This window comes from Pholis gunnellus (assembly GCF_910591455.1).
Source record: "Pholis gunnellus genome assembly, chromosome: 22".
In the NCBI taxonomy this organism is placed as follows: domain Eukaryota; kingdom Metazoa; phylum Chordata; class Actinopteri; order Perciformes; family Pholidae; genus Pholis; species Pholis gunnellus.
The window spans coordinates 5,733,852-5,754,175 of record NC_136549.1 but is presented as its reverse complement, the minus strand read 5'-3'; the positions used below and the strand labels follow the sequence as shown (position 1 = coordinate 5,754,175).

At 42.4% G+C, this 20,324-nt stretch overlaps 2 protein-coding genes across 2 annotated transcripts in view; one reads left to right on the top strand and one right to left on the bottom strand.

Moving 5' to 3' along the window:
• Positions 1 to 634: 634 nt before the first annotated feature.
• Positions 635 to 13,076, top strand: elk3 (ETS transcription factor ELK3). Its single transcript, XM_079183965.1, has 5 exons — positions 635 to 1,073; positions 4,248 to 4,483; positions 4,648 to 5,367; positions 6,913 to 7,035; positions 8,551 to 13,076. Exons 2-5 carry the CDS (start codon positions 4,277 to 4,279, stop codon positions 8,644 to 8,646), a joined length of 1,146 nt encoding a protein of 381 aa, XP_079040091.1. The 5' UTR covers positions 635 to 1,073; positions 4,248 to 4,276; the 3' UTR covers positions 8,647 to 13,076.
• A 77-nt stretch (positions 13,077 to 13,153) lies between these two features.
• Positions 13,154 to 20,324, bottom strand: part of cdk17 (cyclin dependent kinase 17) — a 34,799-nt gene continuing 27,628 nt past the window's right edge. Inside the window, exons 6-18 of the mRNA XM_079183966.1 lie at positions 18,906 to 19,031; positions 17,843 to 17,899; positions 17,623 to 17,737; positions 17,389 to 17,483; positions 17,011 to 17,073; positions 16,474 to 16,597; positions 16,156 to 16,276; positions 15,877 to 15,974; positions 15,663 to 15,768; positions 15,370 to 15,412; positions 14,558 to 14,648; positions 14,380 to 14,457; positions 13,154 to 13,728 (exon numbers count right to left, since the gene is read on the bottom strand). Of these exons, the coding sequence (XP_079040092.1) occupies positions 13,688 to 13,728; positions 14,380 to 14,457; positions 14,558 to 14,648; positions 15,370 to 15,412; positions 15,663 to 15,768; positions 15,877 to 15,974; positions 16,156 to 16,276; positions 16,474 to 16,597; positions 17,011 to 17,073; positions 17,389 to 17,483; positions 17,623 to 17,737; positions 17,843 to 17,899; positions 18,906 to 19,031 (1,158 nt within the window). The 3' untranslated portion in view covers positions 13,154 to 13,687. The remainder of the gene's footprint in view (positions 13,729 to 14,379; positions 14,458 to 14,557; positions 14,649 to 15,369; positions 15,413 to 15,662; positions 15,769 to 15,876; positions 15,975 to 16,155; positions 16,277 to 16,473; positions 16,598 to 17,010; positions 17,074 to 17,388; positions 17,484 to 17,622; positions 17,738 to 17,842; positions 17,900 to 18,905; positions 19,032 to 20,324) is intronic.

The following is a 20,324-nucleotide window of genomic DNA, read 5'->3' as shown; positions in this document are numbered from 1 at the left end:
CAAGTGATAGAGCAATAGACCCAATGCATTTCTATGCAATTTTTTTGTCTGGTTACCAATAATTCCATCGTTTGTCACATTGTGGGAATGTTTGTGAGCATGAGGTCAGGTGCTTCACTGTATAGGTGATGTTGTCCTCCCACACGAGTTCGTTTCTCAAACATGGACAATCTTTGGAATTCCCTCACTCTGTGGTACTGAGACGCTGTATATTTAATCACCTGGTATTATCTATTTTTAGCTGGTGTGTGATTTATTTTATGTATCTTGCTGCAAATGATATGTTTAAAATGGTATGCGAATAGTTAATCCAGTTTGAAGAATGTCTAGGCTGCAAAGCCAGATATAAAACAATAAAGTAAAACATTGTATAACTAAGTGATATTTCAATTAAGCTGAAGGCCAAAATGATTTTATTCTGTTCCATTGCCAGAATAAATAAGTACACCTCCCTTCATTAAATTGATTCATTCTATTTGCTTTGGCAACACGCAGCACGTTATCAAAGTGTAATCAAACACTTTTAAGTTACGAAAGTACCGAACATGTGTGTGTGTGTATAAGAACAGGAACCTCTCCCGGTGAGCAGGAAGATGGTGACGTCAGTTGTCAGTTGGCTCAACGCTGAGTGAGTCGGAATTACAATAGACTATTTGTGTGTGTGCGTGTGTTTGAGAGAGAGAGCGAGAGAGAGAGAGGGGGGAGGAAGAAAATGAACGCGTCTACCTGTAGGCTATAGTGCATGAGTTAACATGTCAAAAAGAGACAGTGTGTTTATGGGAAATATAGATTAGCTCTCTCTCTCTCCTTCGCTCTCTGTGTGTGTGTGTGTGTGTGTGTGTGTGTGTGTGTGTTTACACAGACGGGAATACTACGCTAGAGGAAGTGCGCCGGTCCTCCGTCTGCGCGTCCCGACTTCCTGCTCTGAGGCAGGGGAGAGAAAAGCTGCAGATCCGCTTTCAGACAGCAGCGGCATGGAGCCCCGACACAACACACACACACCGCTATAAGACACAAACACACACCTCATACACGGCCAGACTAGCAGAAGAGCAGCGGCCGTCCACAGCAGGGTAGGTACAAGTTTACTTCTACTTCCAACTTTTTATGGGTGCGGGTTCGTGCGTAACGGAGAGACAGAAGCGCACTTCTATAGCTGTTTTCGTATTTGATGAAACCCGATCAGGTTCACATATTCACTGTCAACTTGAAAACCACGTCGATGCTGCGCGTAAGGGATTAACCCTGTGCGTAATAAGCGTTAATGCCGTGCGTAAAAATGTGTTAAAGCCGTGGGTTCTCCGGGTTTGGCACAGACGCATGCGTAAATTTGCCAAAATGTAGTTTGCTACATTTAAGGCGAAAGAAAGAAAAGAGGTCAGTGTTCCGGCTCCGATGAAAAAACTAGCCGTGGCTCCTTTAAAAGTCTGGTTGTAGACTTTCTGGTTTGTCTGGACCTCGCAGACTAATTGCCATGCGCTTCCGGATTGAAGCTGGCAGCAGACAACATCTTGAAAATGAGTCACTGGGGCAAAACAAAGAACCATTTGAGTTCCAGCTGAACCCCAACTCCCTCCCCATACACACACACACACACACACACACACACACACACACACACACACACACACACACACACACACACACACACACACCTCCAAGAAAAAGAAATAACAAGCCCAGAAAAGGGATGGAGAATCATGTGCGACTTTTTTGGTGTAGTTTGTCTTGAGTGTCGTAATTACAGTGTATATCTGATGGATTCACATTTGAGGAAGGAAAATGTTCATGCATGGATCAGTTACAACGTGTTAACTTACACTCACAAAGAGAGAAAGAAAGAGAGAGAGAGTGCTTTTACTCTGAAATTCAATAAATCAACATTTCTTCCTTTGTTTCTCTCTAGTCCAGATTTGTTCAGAGTGAAACGTCAGAGTGTGAACATAGATCAAACAGAGTCTGACATGAGGACATAGATGCATTCTCCATATGCTGTTGTGGACCTGTGTTGAATTTTTGCTCTAAAAAAGAAGTATAGGTGTGTGTGTGTGTGTGTGTGTGTGTGTGTGTGTGTGTGCACGCGTGTTCCTGGTGGTTCGCAGTGACAGGACGTCCTACCTCCCAGAAAAGGAAGGCCTTACTCCGGGAAGACGCCCCTTGAAGCTGAATGACAGGAAGTCCTCGTTTAGACAGACAGACAGCACTACAGTTCTTCCATCACTTAACACACACACCCATGCAGGAAAAAGGAAGCGGGGATACGCGTTTGTGTGTGTTCATGGCGATGGGTCATTGTTCGCACCACACACACTTTCCCCGCTCTGCTGGGTGGTTTCCTGTTAGAGAGACAGAGCGAGAAGAAGGGATGCATACTGTGTTTTCATGTTGAATTAGTGGTCGATTATGAAGGTGGGTAGAGGGACCCTCACTTCTGGTGGCAATGTTCGAGGTCCTCTCCTCCAATGTTTCTCCACTGCTGAGGCAGATGTGGTTGCCATGGGGATTTGTGATGCAACTGCAAACTGTGATATCGTCATGGTTGCAAATGAAATCCGGTTCTAATGATGTATTTGTTGTGTTTTCTTGTGGCAGTAAGTAGTTCTGTATTTCCTGCTAATGAAGCACCTTGTAAATTGATTTAATAGAGAGAGAGAGACAGACAGGAAGACGCTCACAGACAGTCGGTGGCTTCAAGGTAAACACGTCGGTTAGACTCGTGCTTGTCTTGGCAGAAGGTCACTGACCACATCCTGCTTTATCACCATGGAAACATACGGAAGTCTGGCCATCTCTCTTTCTCTCTCTCTCTTTCTCTCTCTCACACATGCACACACATGAGAGAGAGACAGTATACACTAACAAAAATGAAAAATAACAAGAAGGACAGCAGACAAAATCATCCTTTTAATCGTGTAAAGAGGGCTGCAAACCAAAAAGCTTCTTGATTGTTGTTAGCAAAGCGGTTTTATCATATGGAAATAGAACTTTACATTTTGTAAGTAAAAGTGAGTTCAATCTAATTTGAACCTTAGTATGTATACAGATGGTTTAATTAAAGTGAAAAAACACGTTCTTCTAATTTGTCACTCGTCCACAAATCCTGCTCTTTCCAATATTTAAATAGGAGGTGGACAAGTGTAACCCTGAGCATCAATGGCGGCTTCACTCACACTTGTATTTACTACTGCCTCCATCCTGCTTGGGAAGGCAGCCAAAGTATGCAAATCCAAGCAATAAAAGCCTGTGAGCTCATATAGAGGTATAGATTACACATTTTGCTCACGAATCCTAATGTTCAATAACTCACAGCCAGGTTGGCTGTCCAGTAGAGCCTTTGGTGTTTGTTTGTTTGTGTTGTTGCGTGTGAAAGGGAATTCCCGGTCGGAGAGGATGGGTAGACATGGTCAGCTCTGTTATGCTTGTGGTTTTTAGTAGAGTTTGCACGAGAGGAAGGATTACAGTTTGCATTCGTATTGACAGTTCCTCCTCCCACTTCTCCTCCTCTTTCTTGCTACCCACCTACCCTCTTTTATTTGATCCTTCCTTCACTTTATGTCTTCTATGGTGTATGATTGATGAAATACAGTAATGTGTGAAATTATTTCAATACAAGACCTTTTTAAGGGCTTTACTGGAACGGTTTAATGCTGCACCAATCAATATTTTTATACCAACAATGGATCTTAGAACATGTTTAATGTTTAATGTGTCACTCTTATTGACAAATCCGCAGATAATTATCAGCCAACTCAGGTGTTCCCCTCAGCCAACGGAGGGATTTAGCGTCTTCTTAGCTCATTTTTTGGTTTTTCTTACGAACCACAACTTTATTGTTTTGGTTGAGTCTCCCCGCTTTCATCAAACCAGTTTACTACAGCTGTTTTTTATTTAAAAAAAGTGATAGACCGACTGTATGCTACCTACCCAGCACCAAACAGCAGAAAGACAAGGTGATCAAAGTGGAGCATTTAGCTATTTCCCACAAGATTTGGTTTTGGATTTGATTAAATACAGGATGAATATTGATCTTTAATTCACTTTGTGGCCTGAAACATGACTCCAAATGAATGCTCAGGTTATGTTTGCTGGACATGTAAAAGGACATTTGATTGCTGACACATTTTAAAACGACAGCTGATTTATAATAAGATGATAATATGTCAATGTGTTTTAATGACACTCTTCTTGATAATACAAAGCAATGCGTGGTTGTTGTGATTTCATTATGCCTTGATTGTCCTCTGTAGATCGCCTGTGTCTCCGGCGTCATCCCGTCATGGAGAGTTCCATCACACTCTGGCAGTTCCTGCTGCAGCTGCTGATCGACCAAAGCCACAAACATCTCATCTGCTGGACGTCCAACGACGGCGAGTTCAAGCTGCTTAAGTCAGAAGAGGTGGCCAAACTCTGGGGGCTGCGCAAGAACAAGACCAACATGAACTATGACAAGCTGAGCAGAGCCCTGCGCTACTACTACGACAAAGTACGCAACTTATACACTTCAAAACTATTCATTGTTAAACCATCCGACTGGTTTCATGATGTGATTTATGTACCTAGGGCCATGAAACCCAATTGAAATCAACACACCAAAACTGTTAATAAAGGGGCTTACAATAATAAAATCACATCTTTTTTCCTCTGCAGAACATCATCAAGAAGGTAATCGGCCAGAAGTTCGTCTACAAATTTGTGTCGTTCCCTGAGATCCTGAAGATGGACCCTGCGGTGGTAGAGTCGGGCCGCAGCAGTGAGGAAACTGGGGGCGGGACGTCAGAGCCCGAGGCTGACGACGAGGACGGCGGTGGGAGAAACCAGTACCTCCACTCCAGCCTGTACTCCTCCTTCACCGTCAGCTCCCTGCAGCACCCCTTGGAACCGCATCGGCCGATCAAGACGGAGCCCAGATCCGATCACTACGGCGACAGCTCCTCCGTCATCCGATTCGTAACCAACCGCGGCCACTCCTCCCTGCCCCCAACCCCACCCCCATCCTCGGCTGAGACCTCCCATTCCTCCAGACCGTCTCCGGTCCAGGCCCGCTCTTCCTCCTGCTCCTCCTCCCCGCCGCAAAGCCCTGTCCATGCACTGTGGAGGGGGCGGGGCCAGAGCTCAGAGACTAATGAGTTAGAGCAGAGCGCCCAACCTCTAAACCTCTCATCTGGTCAGAGGGAGAGAGAGAGGTCACATGCGATGCCAGAATGCAGGAGATTCGCCAATAGCGGGCCTTTGAAAAGCAGGAAACCCAAAGGGTTGGAAATCTCCTCCTCCTCGCTCTTCCTGACAGGAAGCGACCTCGTCTCCATTGCGCTCAACAGCCCGGCGCTGCCTTCAGGCTCCCTGACCCCTGCCTTCCTCACCACACAGGTACAACATGAAACATAACACATGTACTAACACCACTGCACTCGCACATAGTCCTTCTGTAAATACAGGTGGTTTTAGGTGAGGAAAAAGGAGAAGAAAAAGGCTGAGAAAGGACGATGCTTTTAGGGAGGGAGGAAGAAAATTAAGCTTGTAGACAGGGAGGAGATGGAAAGAGGTGAGCGGAAAGAGGGGAGGAGGCCAGGGAGGGAGGAGGTTCATAAGTGAAGCCATATGTTTCTGAAGCTCCTGATTCACTGGCAGCAACACACTGACCAAACCAGGACAGTGGACTACATTCAGGCATTCAGCTGACGCCTTTATTCAGACCAGAGTGTAAAGTACTTAAATGATGGAAAGTAAAAGTGTACGCTAAACTGTTCCCTCATCACTGAACATTTTGTATAATTAAGTGTTTGCAAAGCACACCTGAGCTGTTGGTATCCATAGCCCCTTATCCACTTTCCCCTGGACAGATGTGATTCTGTTTTTAGTTCCTATACTTTAAAAGTCCCTGCAGGACAGCTATCCCTGTTATCCAGCAGAAACCAGTTTAAGGTGGTTTCTAGGGGTAAACTGGTATCTTGCAAGTCAAGCCATGAGCCCGATCTGGCTGGTAAATCGGCAAAAAAAAAATCAAAACACTGACAAAAGCAAAGCATAAGCTGGTCCTGATCAAGTAGCTTAGTAGAGCTGAACACCACCAAGGCTCATACGCCTGTTTTAGATCAGCAGAAGTATGAGTGGTCAAACAAAGGAAATTTGAGCTACAAAGATGACTGGCAATAAGATATAGCCAAAGCACAGCCTTGTATTTTTTCAAAGGAAGCGTTTGAGACAGCTTCCTGCAATGAAAAACAGATTTCTAAATATTTGTCCGCTCATTTGATGCCTTTATTAGAAAGCCGATGACAGGAAACGAGGGGAGAAAGAGATGGGGGATGACTTGCAGTAAAGGTCATGATCGACGCCACCAGGGCACTTTTTTAAAGATTGACTTGACTGTTAGCAAAAAGGCATATATATATATATATATATATATCAAGCATTGCTAAAATAAAATTGAAGCAGGGTTTTAAACAAATTCAGATAACACAATAACCTCAGTGGTGGCACTTCTCCTTTGCGGTGAGAATATAAACATAAACGCATTGAGGAAACTGTTGTTCCTGAACTGTAGTTCCGGACTATCGTGGTAGAACAGTCGGTAGAAATCCTATGTTCCTGTGACAGAACCAGAAAGAAAACGGGCTTTAGTCAAATTTGAAGAGACAGAAGAAAGATGAGACAGAAGAAAATAGATGTCATGAATTGTGTATGAGTGGAGCTTCCTGACCAGCATGGAGTCAGTCTGCCAAGTCCGTCTGTCTAGGAGACATGAGTTCACTAGAGGGCAGACTTGGCTTCGAGCTCTGGGTGAGACTGAATGACCTGACAACTCCACCACAGACCATGAGCAGCTCTCTGGGCTCATGGCCAGAATAAACACCAACATTTCCATCGTGGTGTATTCATCCTACATTTTACTTTGGGTTTTTGTCAATGTAGACTCCGTCTGGTCTGCTGCTCACTCCCAGTCCTCTACTCTCCAATATCCATTTCTGGTCCAGCCTGAGTCCAGTGGGACCCCTCAGCCCTGCACAACTGCAGAGCCATGCCCCCCTCTTTCAGGTAATACACACATTTAGAATTGCTGTATATGTGAGGAACTGTGAGACTGCTTGTTCGCCGAACAAACAAATGGCCAATCACTGTATAATATGGGCAAAGTTACAAAATTTGTCGGACAAAGCCGGCCTGAATCCCACTTTGAAAAGAGGTTTCATTGTCAGTTGAACAATCTGACAAGGACTGTGTTTTTGTAAACTTTCTTCCAATAACATAAAATCATCCTTACCCTAAACCAACCCGAACCTTAGCCCTTACCCTAATTTAAAGCGACACTATGGAATTCTTGAAACATAAAATAACACATCCTTTACTCTCACAAATGAAAAGGAGAATTCACAACACAGTTAATACTCTCAGGAGTTCTGCTGCTACAACCTTTCTTGGTCTGATATGACCAGTAGCTTCTTGTGGCTAATGTTAGCTAACGTCAGCAAACTATAGATGTTCTATTTACAACAATCCCTCCCTCATAAGTACAGGATCTTTACTGTCCTTTCAAACCACAGATTTACCTTGTCCGTTGTTTTCACACAGTTGTGTGCGTGTTGGTGTATGTGTGATTCACCGTGTGCCAGGGTTTCAAAATAAGCCACAGATGTTTCCGTTCTGGTGGGGACAAGAAGAGGGGGCAACATCCTGTTAGTTAGGGGGAGCGGGAGAGGGCTGGTTGGTCAGGAGCTCCTCCCAGCCATGTCAACTCTCTTGACACAAACAGACATACACAACTCCAAAAACAAAACTGTTAAGCATCTAATGACCGGTGATTTAGTCCTTGCAACGGGGGTCGGTCCTCACAACGCTGGTGCACTACTTAAGTCCCCACAATGTAATATAAGCAAGATCAGATTCTCCTTCTGTGAGGTGGCAGCAGCAGTAGTAGAGAGCTGTAGAAAATGATGTTTGTCACACAGGTTTGTTACAACATTCAATCACCTCAGACAGAATATACGTTTTCCTCATCTTATTGCACAAGTCAGTCTGTGAAAGCATTGACTAACTTTAACATCACTGTCAGCATTATGGAGGTGACATCATTAATGTAATGACTACTGTATATCGATCTTCTAGTAATGATCAATAAATCAATATACACATGTATACTTGTTAAATGACACAACATTTTTAATCAGTGTAAAGCCACTATGACTTAAACCATTTAACCATATTAATTCTCTTTAAAGCCACTCTGTTGGATTTGAACATTTCGGACTTCAGAGACAGTGCTGGTATCAAATCTGATTCAATTGTCTACTTTTTCTACAAACATCACCTTATGCCATCAGAATAATTTGAAAGATTATATAAACATATACATTATCAACAGGTGCTTGAACAGTAAATATCAAAAGTTGCACTTTCTTCACTTTTTATAAAAATGTATTTTCCTTTTTTAATGAGTAAGTCATAACTTACCAGTGAGCTCCAAAAATTCCATGCTTCTCTTATGAAGAAATATGTCAGGGGGTTAAATATTATCTGCGTCTTCCACCTCTGATTTCACCTTTCCCCCTGCAGTTCCCCACTCTGCTGAATGGACACATCCCTATGCCTTTACCCTGCGTGGATGGTCCCTCTCCTCTGCTGCTCTCCTCCAGCTCCTACAAGTGCTGATGCCAGCCCAAGCTCCAAGAGCAAACTGGGCCAAACCAAGCCGGGACAGATCAGCACAGAGCAGATCAGCCTTGGACTCTGACGATGAACCACACAGGAGTTGGACTTCCTCTGAGTCGATTTAGACTTTGATGTGAAACCTGTTCCTTTGCATTTATCATATCAAGAAACAGGAGCTTCACTCTGAGGCTTTGCTCTCTGAGAGGAGTATCCGCATTAGACATTTCTTTGTGTTTACTACAGTTCAACTCCTCATGTTCTTTACGCGGGTGTTTGGTGCTTCTTTTCAGGCAAAGATATTGACTGGAGGTCAGACCTCATTACATTTCTCATCTCATTTTATATCTTGTGTCTCGGTTTAAACTTCAGTGATGCAGACTGGTTGCAATTTCATGAATGTTATCCCTATTCACCCTCTGTCCTGAATAATGTAAAATATCCACATCACTGACTCAAACAATGATCTGGAGAAATCTTTGTCAGGTATTATGAGAAAAACAAGATCTGAAGAATGACAAATGCTTCCCTTAAGTACAGCTCCTTTAAGTAAATACATGTTTGTCATGCTAACACAGTTAAAAGGAAAGAGACATATTTGGTTCCCTACCAAAAGTCGGCCTTAGATGAGAAGATTGATACCGCTCTCATGTTTGTAAGCTTAATATGAAGCTACAGTCAGAGGAAGGTTAGCTTAGCATAAAGACTGCTGATGTGAAAAACAGTTTGCCTTACTCGGTGCAAAGATGACAAAATCTCACTAGCGGCTAAAAGCATACTAGTTAACAAATTAACTGTAAGAAAATGAAAAAATAACAATTAGTTGTTTTATGGGGGGACTGAAGGCAAAATCATTTTTTGGCACATAACATCCGCTAAAACTGCAATGTGTTGTTTTTTTGTATGGATTAAACACACCATTTAATCTTTAACAGCAGGCTTTAACAGGTATAGGCTGACTTGGTTAACTTTGGGCAGAGCCAGGCTAGCTATTTACAGTATGTATGCTAAACTAGCCAGCTGCTGGCTGTAACTAAATATTTAACTGAAGAGCCGTCATCAATGTTGTCATTTTACTCTCGGCAAGAGAGTATTTCCCAAAATGTGGAGGCTTCCTTTAAATTGAACAAATCTTAGAATGTGACCAGTTTCGGGTGTTACAACAGTTAACCAATAGCTTTGTTTCATTTATCAACCTTTGGGGATGCAAAAAAAACAACAGTACAATGATCATTTTTACATTTTTGAACAACTTGATAAAGATTTGTCCAGATGTTGATTTGAGTGTGGCCACGAGGTGAATCCCTCACTGACTCCTAGCAGAGCACCTGCTAGCCAGCATGCTAAAACGCGGTAGAAGTCTTTTCATTTTGTCTTCTGCATTGCATTTACTTGACGCTGTGAACTTGTTTTTATCTGAATAGTGTCATGCTTTTCTTTTTTAAATGCACTGTACTTTTCAGCCTTGTACCAGCTGTGCCTTCATTATTGTAAGACTTGTGTAAATGTATTAAGCTTTAAACCAGGTTTTAATAGATATTCCAGGTCAAAATTGCACAAAAGCTTTTATTTTGTAAAATGACTCCTGGTTATTTTTATAAAGAAATTATTGGAAATGTATTCTGAGTGATTTGCTTGTGTTTTGTTGAGAGAAATGTTACTGTTTTTTGGAATAAAATGAATGAATATTCAGAATTACCATATTCATTTTAGTTGGAAACAACACACTTTTCACCACTCAAATAACGACCGCTGCACAGACTGATTATGAAACAGATTAAATTTACTTTCGATGGTTATGAGAAATAAATAGTTCCAGTAAAAAGAGTCACACACCAACTGTTCACCGGCGGCTCAGTGTTTCAGAGAGGTCGAATTCACAACACAGCAGGCCTTCCATGCATCAGGCACACATACACACACACGCTGGTTCGTTCAGACACGTTCACATAAATTCAGGTCATTCATACATTTGAAAAAGTTTTACAGTTTTACAATAATAAACATTTAGCGGTTGCAGAAATCTCCTTTCGTGCATGTCACTGCTGTTCATGGAAAAAAAAAATGCTATTAGTGACACAGTTCGCAGCTAACGGTGGAATAATCCTTCATTCTTACCATTGATTACAGCGGCATGCGTATTAAATGAAAGAGAACTCATTTCAAGTGTGATAAAGTCAGTGAAGAATCCAAACACACTGATACAGTTCACGTGAAATACAACATGAGGGGAAGAAAAAGGTTTTCTCATTGTAAAGCTACCTATGGAGAAATCATTGGGCAATGGGTCAATGTAATACAGGATGTCTACCATTAATATAATGACTTTGTTCCTGTGAAAACAATAATTGTTACATTATTTGAAATATAAATCGCTAACAGTATCTTTAATTTGCATTTGTTCTGTTGTGACAGTTTGTATGGAGCTTTAATTGTTAAATTATGAGCTCACAATATATATAATCTATTCTACGCTGAAAGGAGAATATCCTGCCAGAGGTTTTAACTAGTGAAATGATGAGTATGTTTACAGGATTATTACACTATTAGCTGCAAACTGTGATAAAGTTAATGTTTATTACATTAATTCTCTCAGCTATTAATGGGTTTAACAAGCATTAGTCGTGCTTACAGCACTTATCTAGCATGTTCTACCCAATCAGAACTCTGTGTTGCTCAAATCCTTTAAATCTCAGCAGACAATAAATGTGAAATTTTCATGTAGATGTTGAACAAAAGCTGCAGTAACAAGAAAATCTCCTCAGATCTTCTCACACTCTTGCATGTTCAACCTGCGATGTTCAATGCATTCCTGGTGTAATTCAACTTATGCACCGCACTCCTCTTTTGCTACTGTGAGTGTAAAAAAGTAAAGTAAAACTCGATGTTTAGCACAAACCTTTTGAAGGAATAGTATGACATTTTGAGAAATAGGCCTATTTGCTTTTTTGCCGAGGGTTAGACAAGAAGATCACCACCACTCGTGTCTGCACAATAAACATGTTGCTGGTCAGGTTAGCTTAGCATAAAAATAGAGACGGGGTAACAGCTTTCTTAAAGTAACAAAATCTGCTGAAAAGCACCTCTGAGTTCAACTATTTAACTTGTCATTGTTTAATTCGTACAAAAAACAATGTGTAAAAACGTCTGTTTAATTGCCAGCGTAGCAACCTCACAGTCTCTACAAGACTCCAAAAAGTTACTGTGTTAAGAAAAAGTCCAGCATGTCACCCCCCCTATAAAACTACAACTTGTTGTTTTTACACCAAATGTGTTCACTTGTGAGTTTTAGAGGTGTTGGTAGGCAGATTTGTTACCTTTGATCAAAGCCAGGCTAGCCTCGATTTTAGTCTTCACGCTAAGCTAAGCTAACAAGCTCCTGGTGCTAGCTTCGTATTAACTGTACAGATATGAGAGGGGCGTCAATCTTCTCATCTAACTCTCGCCCAAAATGTCAAACATTCCTTAAAAACACTTTTTTGCTGTCACATAGCTGCTGAAATTATCTGGACAAGATGTGAATACACCAACTATAAACTAAACCAGGGATGGAAAGCACACCAGCAGACACTTTAAAACTGCTCAAGTGATTTTCAGGAGATCTTCCATTTGCTTCAGTAAACATGCAGTTAAAAGTGAGACTTCTCAACCGGCTTTATCTGTAGCATCACTGTCAGTTGCAAACAACACAGCGGGCAGTTAAATCTAAAATTTCAATTTGAAATCTTTTTTTTCTTCTCTTGTGTACAAATGCTAGAGAGCAGTGGTCTGACGCCAACTGGAAACCAACCATTTTGCTTTTGAAGGCCCCCCCCCGCTCAGGTCAGAGGTCACAGACAAAGAGGACACATCTTAATACTGTTGGGTAAATTCGGCCGTGTCGAGGAACAGGTCCCCGATTCCAAAAAAAACACACTGAAGTGCAAGTTAAAACCAATGACTTACTGCAGTGAAATCGCAATGCACAGAGCGAGAACGTGCACGAGCATTTATTTTCTTTTTCTTTTAAAAGCACCGACGTCCTGGCAGTTTTTTGAGGGGTTTTAGGGAAGGCTTGCTGGCTTCCTGTGGGACATCACATGACTTCCTGTTCAGCTCGAGTATTCCTCTTTCAACCGTGCTTTGCGCTCGTCTTCCAAATTGTTTGCCTCCCCCCACTCCTCAGTTTTGGTCCCATTGCTAAGATCGTTCAAAAAGAATAAAAGAACCGAATGTTGGTTTCATGTTCTCCCAGTTTGATTGGACTATGTGTGCTTCTTAAACCATCAACTTAAAACTGCTACCACAATCAGCTCAAAGTCCTGCTGTTTGACCCTCAGTGCAACACCCCCCGAGGGCAGCAGGGCCTCTAGAAAAAGGGTCGACTGAGATGTTTTTGAAACAACGAGGACTCCAGTGGAACCGGTTTTCCTCCCCACCCCACCCCACCAAGACCATCTCGCGTCCCAGTCTTTCTAAACCTGGAAATGTTGTGGAGTTCAGTCACGGAAGCTCGAAGAAAAACAAAACATAAACTCCAAATATATATATATATATATATATATATACATAGATATACATATTTATAAAAAAGAAACTGAAGCGTTTGGTCTCCAACCACGACAACAAGAACAACAACTTGGATCACAGCGTCGACATCAACATCAGTGGAATTCTAACTCAAACGAAGCCGGAGAATCGTCGTCAGGAGTAAAACAATAGTAACCTTTCTGACTGCTCAACTGTGCATGGCGTCTCGAGTTCACATCATGTATACACCCCCACACGCACACACACACACACACACACACACACGGTGTGTTAAATACGGACAGTAGTAGTTTAGCAGCAAATAATTCAACCTCAACCCCCCAATAAATAAACAGTCTCCAAATAGATTCAACCCAGAGTCACACGCTCGGAGGGGTGTGTGTGCGTGTTTATGTGTGTGTGCAGGTACAAAGGGGGGGGGGGGGGGGGGGGTCCAAGGGGAGGTGGGCTCATGCGAGAGGTTGGTGGGAATTGATGATGAAGTTGGGCAGTCGACCATCCTCTTCATCAGACATCAGAATAGCATGCTCTGCCTCCTGTTGATCTTGCCGTTACCTGGAGAGAAAGGAAAAAGTAAAAAAAAGATACAATACCCATACTGCCTTTGCTTTACATTAATAATGCTTTACGTAGCCGTCATCAATAGATATTTACTTTTAGACGGTTTAAAAGGGGCATCACCGACGTTACAAGCTCAGTTTACTTATAATAATAATAATAATAATAATAATAATAATAATAATAATAAGGATCCCTACGCAGCCTGGGAAAACATAATAAAAGAAAAAAATGATGTCATCGGGGTTATCTGAGTTTTGGCTTTGAGACTTTAAATGTTTTTATGGAAACTCTAAATTACACACTGGAGATGTGGTTTGCAAGAAGTGGACATTTAGGACGAAGGGGTGGGGGTGGGTCCAATTAAAGACGCAATTCCAGTTGCATGATGGGAAATTTAAACTTCACTTCTGCCTCAGTGTGGACTATTGGTGTTATTATCAAGTATAATACTTCATCACTAGAGTATCTTTAACTGCCTTGATCAAAAAAGACAATCCTTTAGAAGCCGGTCAGTGTCCGTCAGTCTCATTTGACCTGCTTTGTGATGATGGCCACATGATCATATTAAGTAAGAAAAGTTTACTTCTTGGTCTGATGATCTAACACGGTTAAACGCTGAAGCATGTGGATGTGTTCCCCACCCACCTGACTCTGGGTACGAGGAGTTCCTGTAACCAGGGTCCCTCTGCAGCTGCACTTCTTTTAATGTGAATATTGATACACCTGCAACACAGAGGAGAGCTTCAGTCCACAGCAAATAGTGGGGAAGAAGAAAAGAAATGCAGTAAGACGGCACCGAGGAAAGGCAGATTGCAGCACTCACTCTCAGGCAGTGTGTGAATTTTCATCCCGAGCTGCCTGAAGTGGGAATGTTTCATTGCCTCTTCAGCTGAAATCCTCTTCTTAGATTCGTACTGCGGAGACAGAAACAGGAAACAATCATTGATTCACTCGGATAAACTAAAGCACATAAGAAAGAGGAACCCAGAGTAGTGTCCACCGGAAACACTGTGTATGGGAGAACACTGATAGTGCTTTGCCCCCTGCTGTCTACAAATGGTACTGAAGATAAAATCAAATGATGGGAGAGAGAGAGAGAGAGAGAGAGAGAGAGAGAGAGGATTACAATGTTAAAGGGTTGTGCTGTTTGAAGTATTTATCTCATGATGAATTATTGCCTCCTTTTCTTGTAATGTGACCCAAAGTTCACATCATGGTCATGTGACAAGACCGTGAGATGTGGCTGAACGCTCAGAGAGCGAGATAATTGAACACAATGAACATTCATGCACTTTAAGAATCAATCAAGCAATTACAAGTTTAGTGCAGCAAAATGACCAATAATACAACTAATCATTTGTGTAATAATGCTAATAATGATGCGTTTATGCTGATCTATTTAACATTTTAAAAAGATACTAGAAATACAACTTAGAATACCAGTGCAATATTTATACTAAGTAAGTAACTCCATTCTGAGAAATAGAAAGCATATTGTGTTAATAACTAATGGTTTATAAGTTAAAGATGGGTAGGATAGCGTAATATGTGCTTCAAGATGAGAAAATGATAAATGAAAAAGAGGTGTGAAATGAGCTTTGCATTCTGGGTATTATGCAGGAAGTAAAGACTCACTCTGAGGAAAGCCAGCAGCAGCTCGATGCCTTCGCCGTCCAGCCTAGAGGAGACAAAAGGAGGAGCAACGGTTTACTGTCTGCCTGCAACACGGGCTGGACAGGAATGTGGGGGCTCATGGGAGGAAGGAAGTGGTCTGTGAAATGTTCCACAGGATTTCCTGCCCACGGCACACATGCACATGAAAAACACACTGTTATTGTATACATGCGAAGGATGCCATGGATGCATAAAATACAAACAAAATGCACACACACACGATCGTGCATGCTCAGAAACGTAGAGCACCGTACCTGGGAGCGTGGTTGAGTAACGGCTGCGGCTTGTATTTGGGGAAGTTGTAGGATTTAAACTCTTCGATGGAGGAGATCCCCGGCCAGTTATCCTCCGTCGGTGTGCCTGAAGTCAGAGAATAACAGCCACTCAAGACATGCGGCGTTTTGCCGGGTTTGGTTAAACATGTGCCGTGACACTTTGGGGTTTTCTGGCCTGGCAGCAGCCACTCACCCAGTAACCTGAAGATGAGGTGGAGCTCGTCCTCCACGGTGGAGCCGGGGAACAGCGGCCGACCTGCAGCCATCTCGTAGAATATGCAGCCAACACCCCTGCAAACATTTTTTATTATAAGTTAGTAAATGTTCAGATGCTGTTGATTCAAAATGTTTGGTATTTTTACTTGATGAATGGCTCAAATGATTTAATGAATAGCAAAAGAGTTATTTTTCTATGATTAACACTGATTAAGTGTTAGTCGTGGGAGCGGCGGGGTTCTCGTGGGGCTCGTACCACATGTCGATCTGCGTTGAGTACTCAGAGGATCCCAGTAGAACATCCGGAGGCCGGTACCAAAGAGTCACCACCTCGTTGGAGTAGGTTTTAGTCGGGACAGACTTGGCCCTCGCCAGCCCTGTCAGCCCGTAAAAGACACAAGACACATTGTTTACACGGGAGAGAAGCATTGCATCTGTAAAGAGCAGAACTGAAAATCATCAAATGCATTCTCACACAATTTTCAAGCTTAAATTCACGAGTTTACTGCGAGGACAACAGGAAGCCATTCTCCACTGCTTTGAAGGAAACAGCTGCTGCTGTAGTTCCGCTTACCGAAATCAGCCAGTTTGAGTTCTCCCTTCTCATTGATGAGGAGGTTCTGGGGCTTTAGGTCTCTGTGGAGAACTTTCCTCTTATGACAATACGACAGCCCTCGCAAAATCTGGAACAGGAAGACCTGGAGAGATGTGCGGATAAACGTGATGTGAAACCCCAGAGTTCAAAATGTTCTTTTACTTTTTACTAGGTATAAGAGGCAATACAATGCTTGTTGGATATTTGACTATCTCACTCAAAAGAGAATCAAGGAACACAACTGGTGGGATTAAAATGTCCTATACATAAAACACCTTTTCATCCTTTTTTTGGTCTAATTTGCCTAATTTTCAATTCCTCAGATGGGATGTAAATGCAAACTGAAATGTGCAAAAAAGACTTTTAGTCCCTAAATTAAGTTCATGGAACTATTTTGTCAAAGGGCCATTACTGCAACTTCATATTGAACATTTGGTCCAGCCCAAACACAACAGCAAGGGACAATACCATTACAATAAAGTAAAGAGCGCAGAACAAGTAGATCAGTGATCTCACCTTCACATTGTGCATGCTCATTATGTTCCCACAGTCATCCATGTACTGCTTCAGGTCCTTATCCTACAGGGAGAAATGACACCGTCAGACAGGAAGTAGATCCAATGACACCCAGAGATCTCTTTCCACATACGCTTCACCTCGTCTTTCAGACTCATCAATCTTCTATTTCACACATCCTGTTGATGCATTAAAGTCTTCTTAAGGCACCGCCGGCACAACTTGTTGCTCCAATTGACTACATATAGCATCTACACTGATTGGACATCCACATAAATGGTGAACGGTTTTCCCTTTCATTGAGTGTAGTGATGTTGAGGGATAAATTAACCTGAGAGGATTGGCAAAAGAGAAAGGTACGGAAGGAGCGAGTCTTACCAGATACTCAAAGACGAGCGTGAGGCTCTTTTCAGTGTGGACGATGTCGTGAAGCGTCACGATGTTGGCGTGTTTGAGGTCCTTCAGCAACGACACTACAGACAGAGACAAAGACAGACCGATGTCACACTTTTTAAATTGACTCCAATTCAAAAAGTATTTCACAGACAAACGTTATTAATATGCATTTTTGTTGGTGAAAGGTGTAAAATGGAGGAGACCAAAGGCGATTACCTTCTCTGATGGCGGTGCATGGCGCTCCCTCCTCGTGCTCCAGCCGGATCTCCTTCAGTGCCACGAGGTTGTCCGTCAGCTTGCTGCGCCCTTTAAATACTGTGGCGTAGGTTCCCTGAACGCAACACACAACGCTGGTTTAATATTACGGACTTAACGTGAGCTGTGAAACATATTGCCTTCATTAACAGCGTCGGATGGGATTTCAGGAGTTCCTCACCTCTCCCAGTTTGTCCAGCTTAATGTACGTCTCCAACTTGCCAAAACCAATCTCCGACTGAGGAAAAGACAAGAGGACAAAGTCACTTTAGGCACAGATTTAGACACGGTTAAAGTCCCATTTTGGATTCTGCAATATGCTCAATCTGTGGTTAAACTGTTCCTGCAACACCAGAATAAAGCTCATTTCAACACACTTACAGGATCTTTTCATTCGGGAAGTGAAGCTTCCCCAAACCTTTAGATGCATCTTCACATAAACTCAAAACATAACGCAGGAATGAGGTCATCTGTTTCATCTTCTTTTGCTGTTCACAGTTCTCTGTGCCTCTTCTGTGATGGATTTCTCTGTATATTGAGTCTTTGTTTCTGACTCACATCAAACATGACGAGCACAGTCGATGGTTTACATCGGACGTTTTCAAGCAGCGAGTAGTTAATACACTCAGCGCCCAATTTCCTTCTCGGAATCATAACTCAGTCAAATCTGAATACACGGGTATGATACACACACACACACACACACATGTCCTTCATGAATAAACATCCATAAACCCACTTAGAAACAATAGGAAAAAAAAGACACTCCTTATAGCAGAGTTTGCTGAGAATCATCAGGTTGTTACGTCTTCCTCAGTATCAAAGTACCGGCATCCTCTTCAGCTGGCAGGACCGAATCAGCCAAAAGTAGAACGAGAATATATCAAAGCACTAAACGGGCAAGAAAAGCAGCACGTCTTACTTCAAGAACAAGTATCCGGTTGGCTACAACAATAACTTCTGTTGACGAACTTCTGATACATACATAAACCTGCGATGTCGACGAAAGTCTGCAACAAAGCTGCATAATCACACCGCAGCTGTAGTACGATGATCTAATTTGATGGGCAGGAGGTGAGCGCTTGTGACTCCCTATTAATCCATCCCGGTCTCACAGCGGGCCAGTTGCCATGGTGACTTGCACAGAGGGAGTCTGCGCTGCAGAGCAATAAACACACGGACACACACACACACACACACACACACACACACACACACACACACACACACACACACACACTGACCAGCGAGGCTCTGCGGGAGCGACGGCTGAGCGGCTGGTCAAACTGCGGGCTGGTGAGCTGCAGCTTCTCCAGGTAACCGTCAGGAATTCGGATGTCGGCCGGCAGAGACAGGCGCTTGTTGAGGTCCTAAAAACACACACATACAAAAAAATATTGTTTAAATGTTTTGAATGGTAACTGAGCTTGTGATTTGACATTCCTGTAGTGGAGCTGGGATATCTTTGGGCAAGGAGTTTTGCACCTTTGTAAAAGAAGCTGAATATATAAAAGGCAAATTCAAGCTACTCATACTCGGCACACTTCAGCACTCACGGTGAGGTAACCACATGAAAGGATGGTTATTAGCTTTCAGGTGTGTGAAAACACACAGCTGAAAGCAGAACAGCGAGAGAACGAGGCAAGGATAAAAAACACACACACACACACACACACACACACACACACACACACACACACACACATATGTTCTTTAAAGCTTGTATTCACAGTCTGTCTTCACAGCGCAAGCTGTCATCATCAGCATTACTGAGCTCATGTCTCATTGTTGTGGATGACTGATCATATCTATTTCAGGATCAAAATAAGAGCACATCTGATAGCGACGAACTGACACGATGCCGAGTGATGCGAGGATAAAAAAACGAGGGCGATTGGAGTAAAAATACAGCGAGAGAAGACGTCACATCTGTTTGCTCATCGTACGCACTTTCAAGTTCTGGCCTTTCCACGAATACCATCAAGTCGACCGCTCGCGTTCCATTACCGCGACGCTTTGTCATGTATTATGACAAGTGAGAGTTCAAGTAGAAGCTCCAATTATGGAGAGCAGATCGGTGTCTCGAGGAGGGGAAGTTATATAACAGTGTTGCTTTCCCTCTGGTTAAACTGGTGTCTTTAAAAGTCATCATTTAATGTCAGTCCACAACAGACCGTCTGTCCTCGAAGCATTTCTTCCATTTCTATTAACTCGTCTTGATTTTTTATTTAATTTTTAACTATTTAAGTTGTTTTGTCAACACTTTGTCAGCCTTGTTTAAAAAAAAAATGTTTAAAAAATGTCAGCACTTGCATATAGTGTTGAAATAATGAATGTTGATCAAACTGAACTTGTGGACAGATTCATGGAAAATAATTATTGTTTTATTTATTAGTTGCAACAGCCGTACTTGCATCCTAAATTTGTTATTTGGATTGCGATCCGTGCTGGGTCATTCCAAAGCCGGTGTTGATTTTACATGCAAATAGAAGCAAATGTGCACTTAGTTGCACTCAAAATGATTATTCCCATGTTTACATAAAGGTTAACACAATAGAGCATTAGGGCTGAACAATATATAGAATATTAACCCGATCACCGTTTTGGGCTTCCCACAATTAAATGAAAAATGATCGACAGATATTTAAAATGCTTCTCATAGA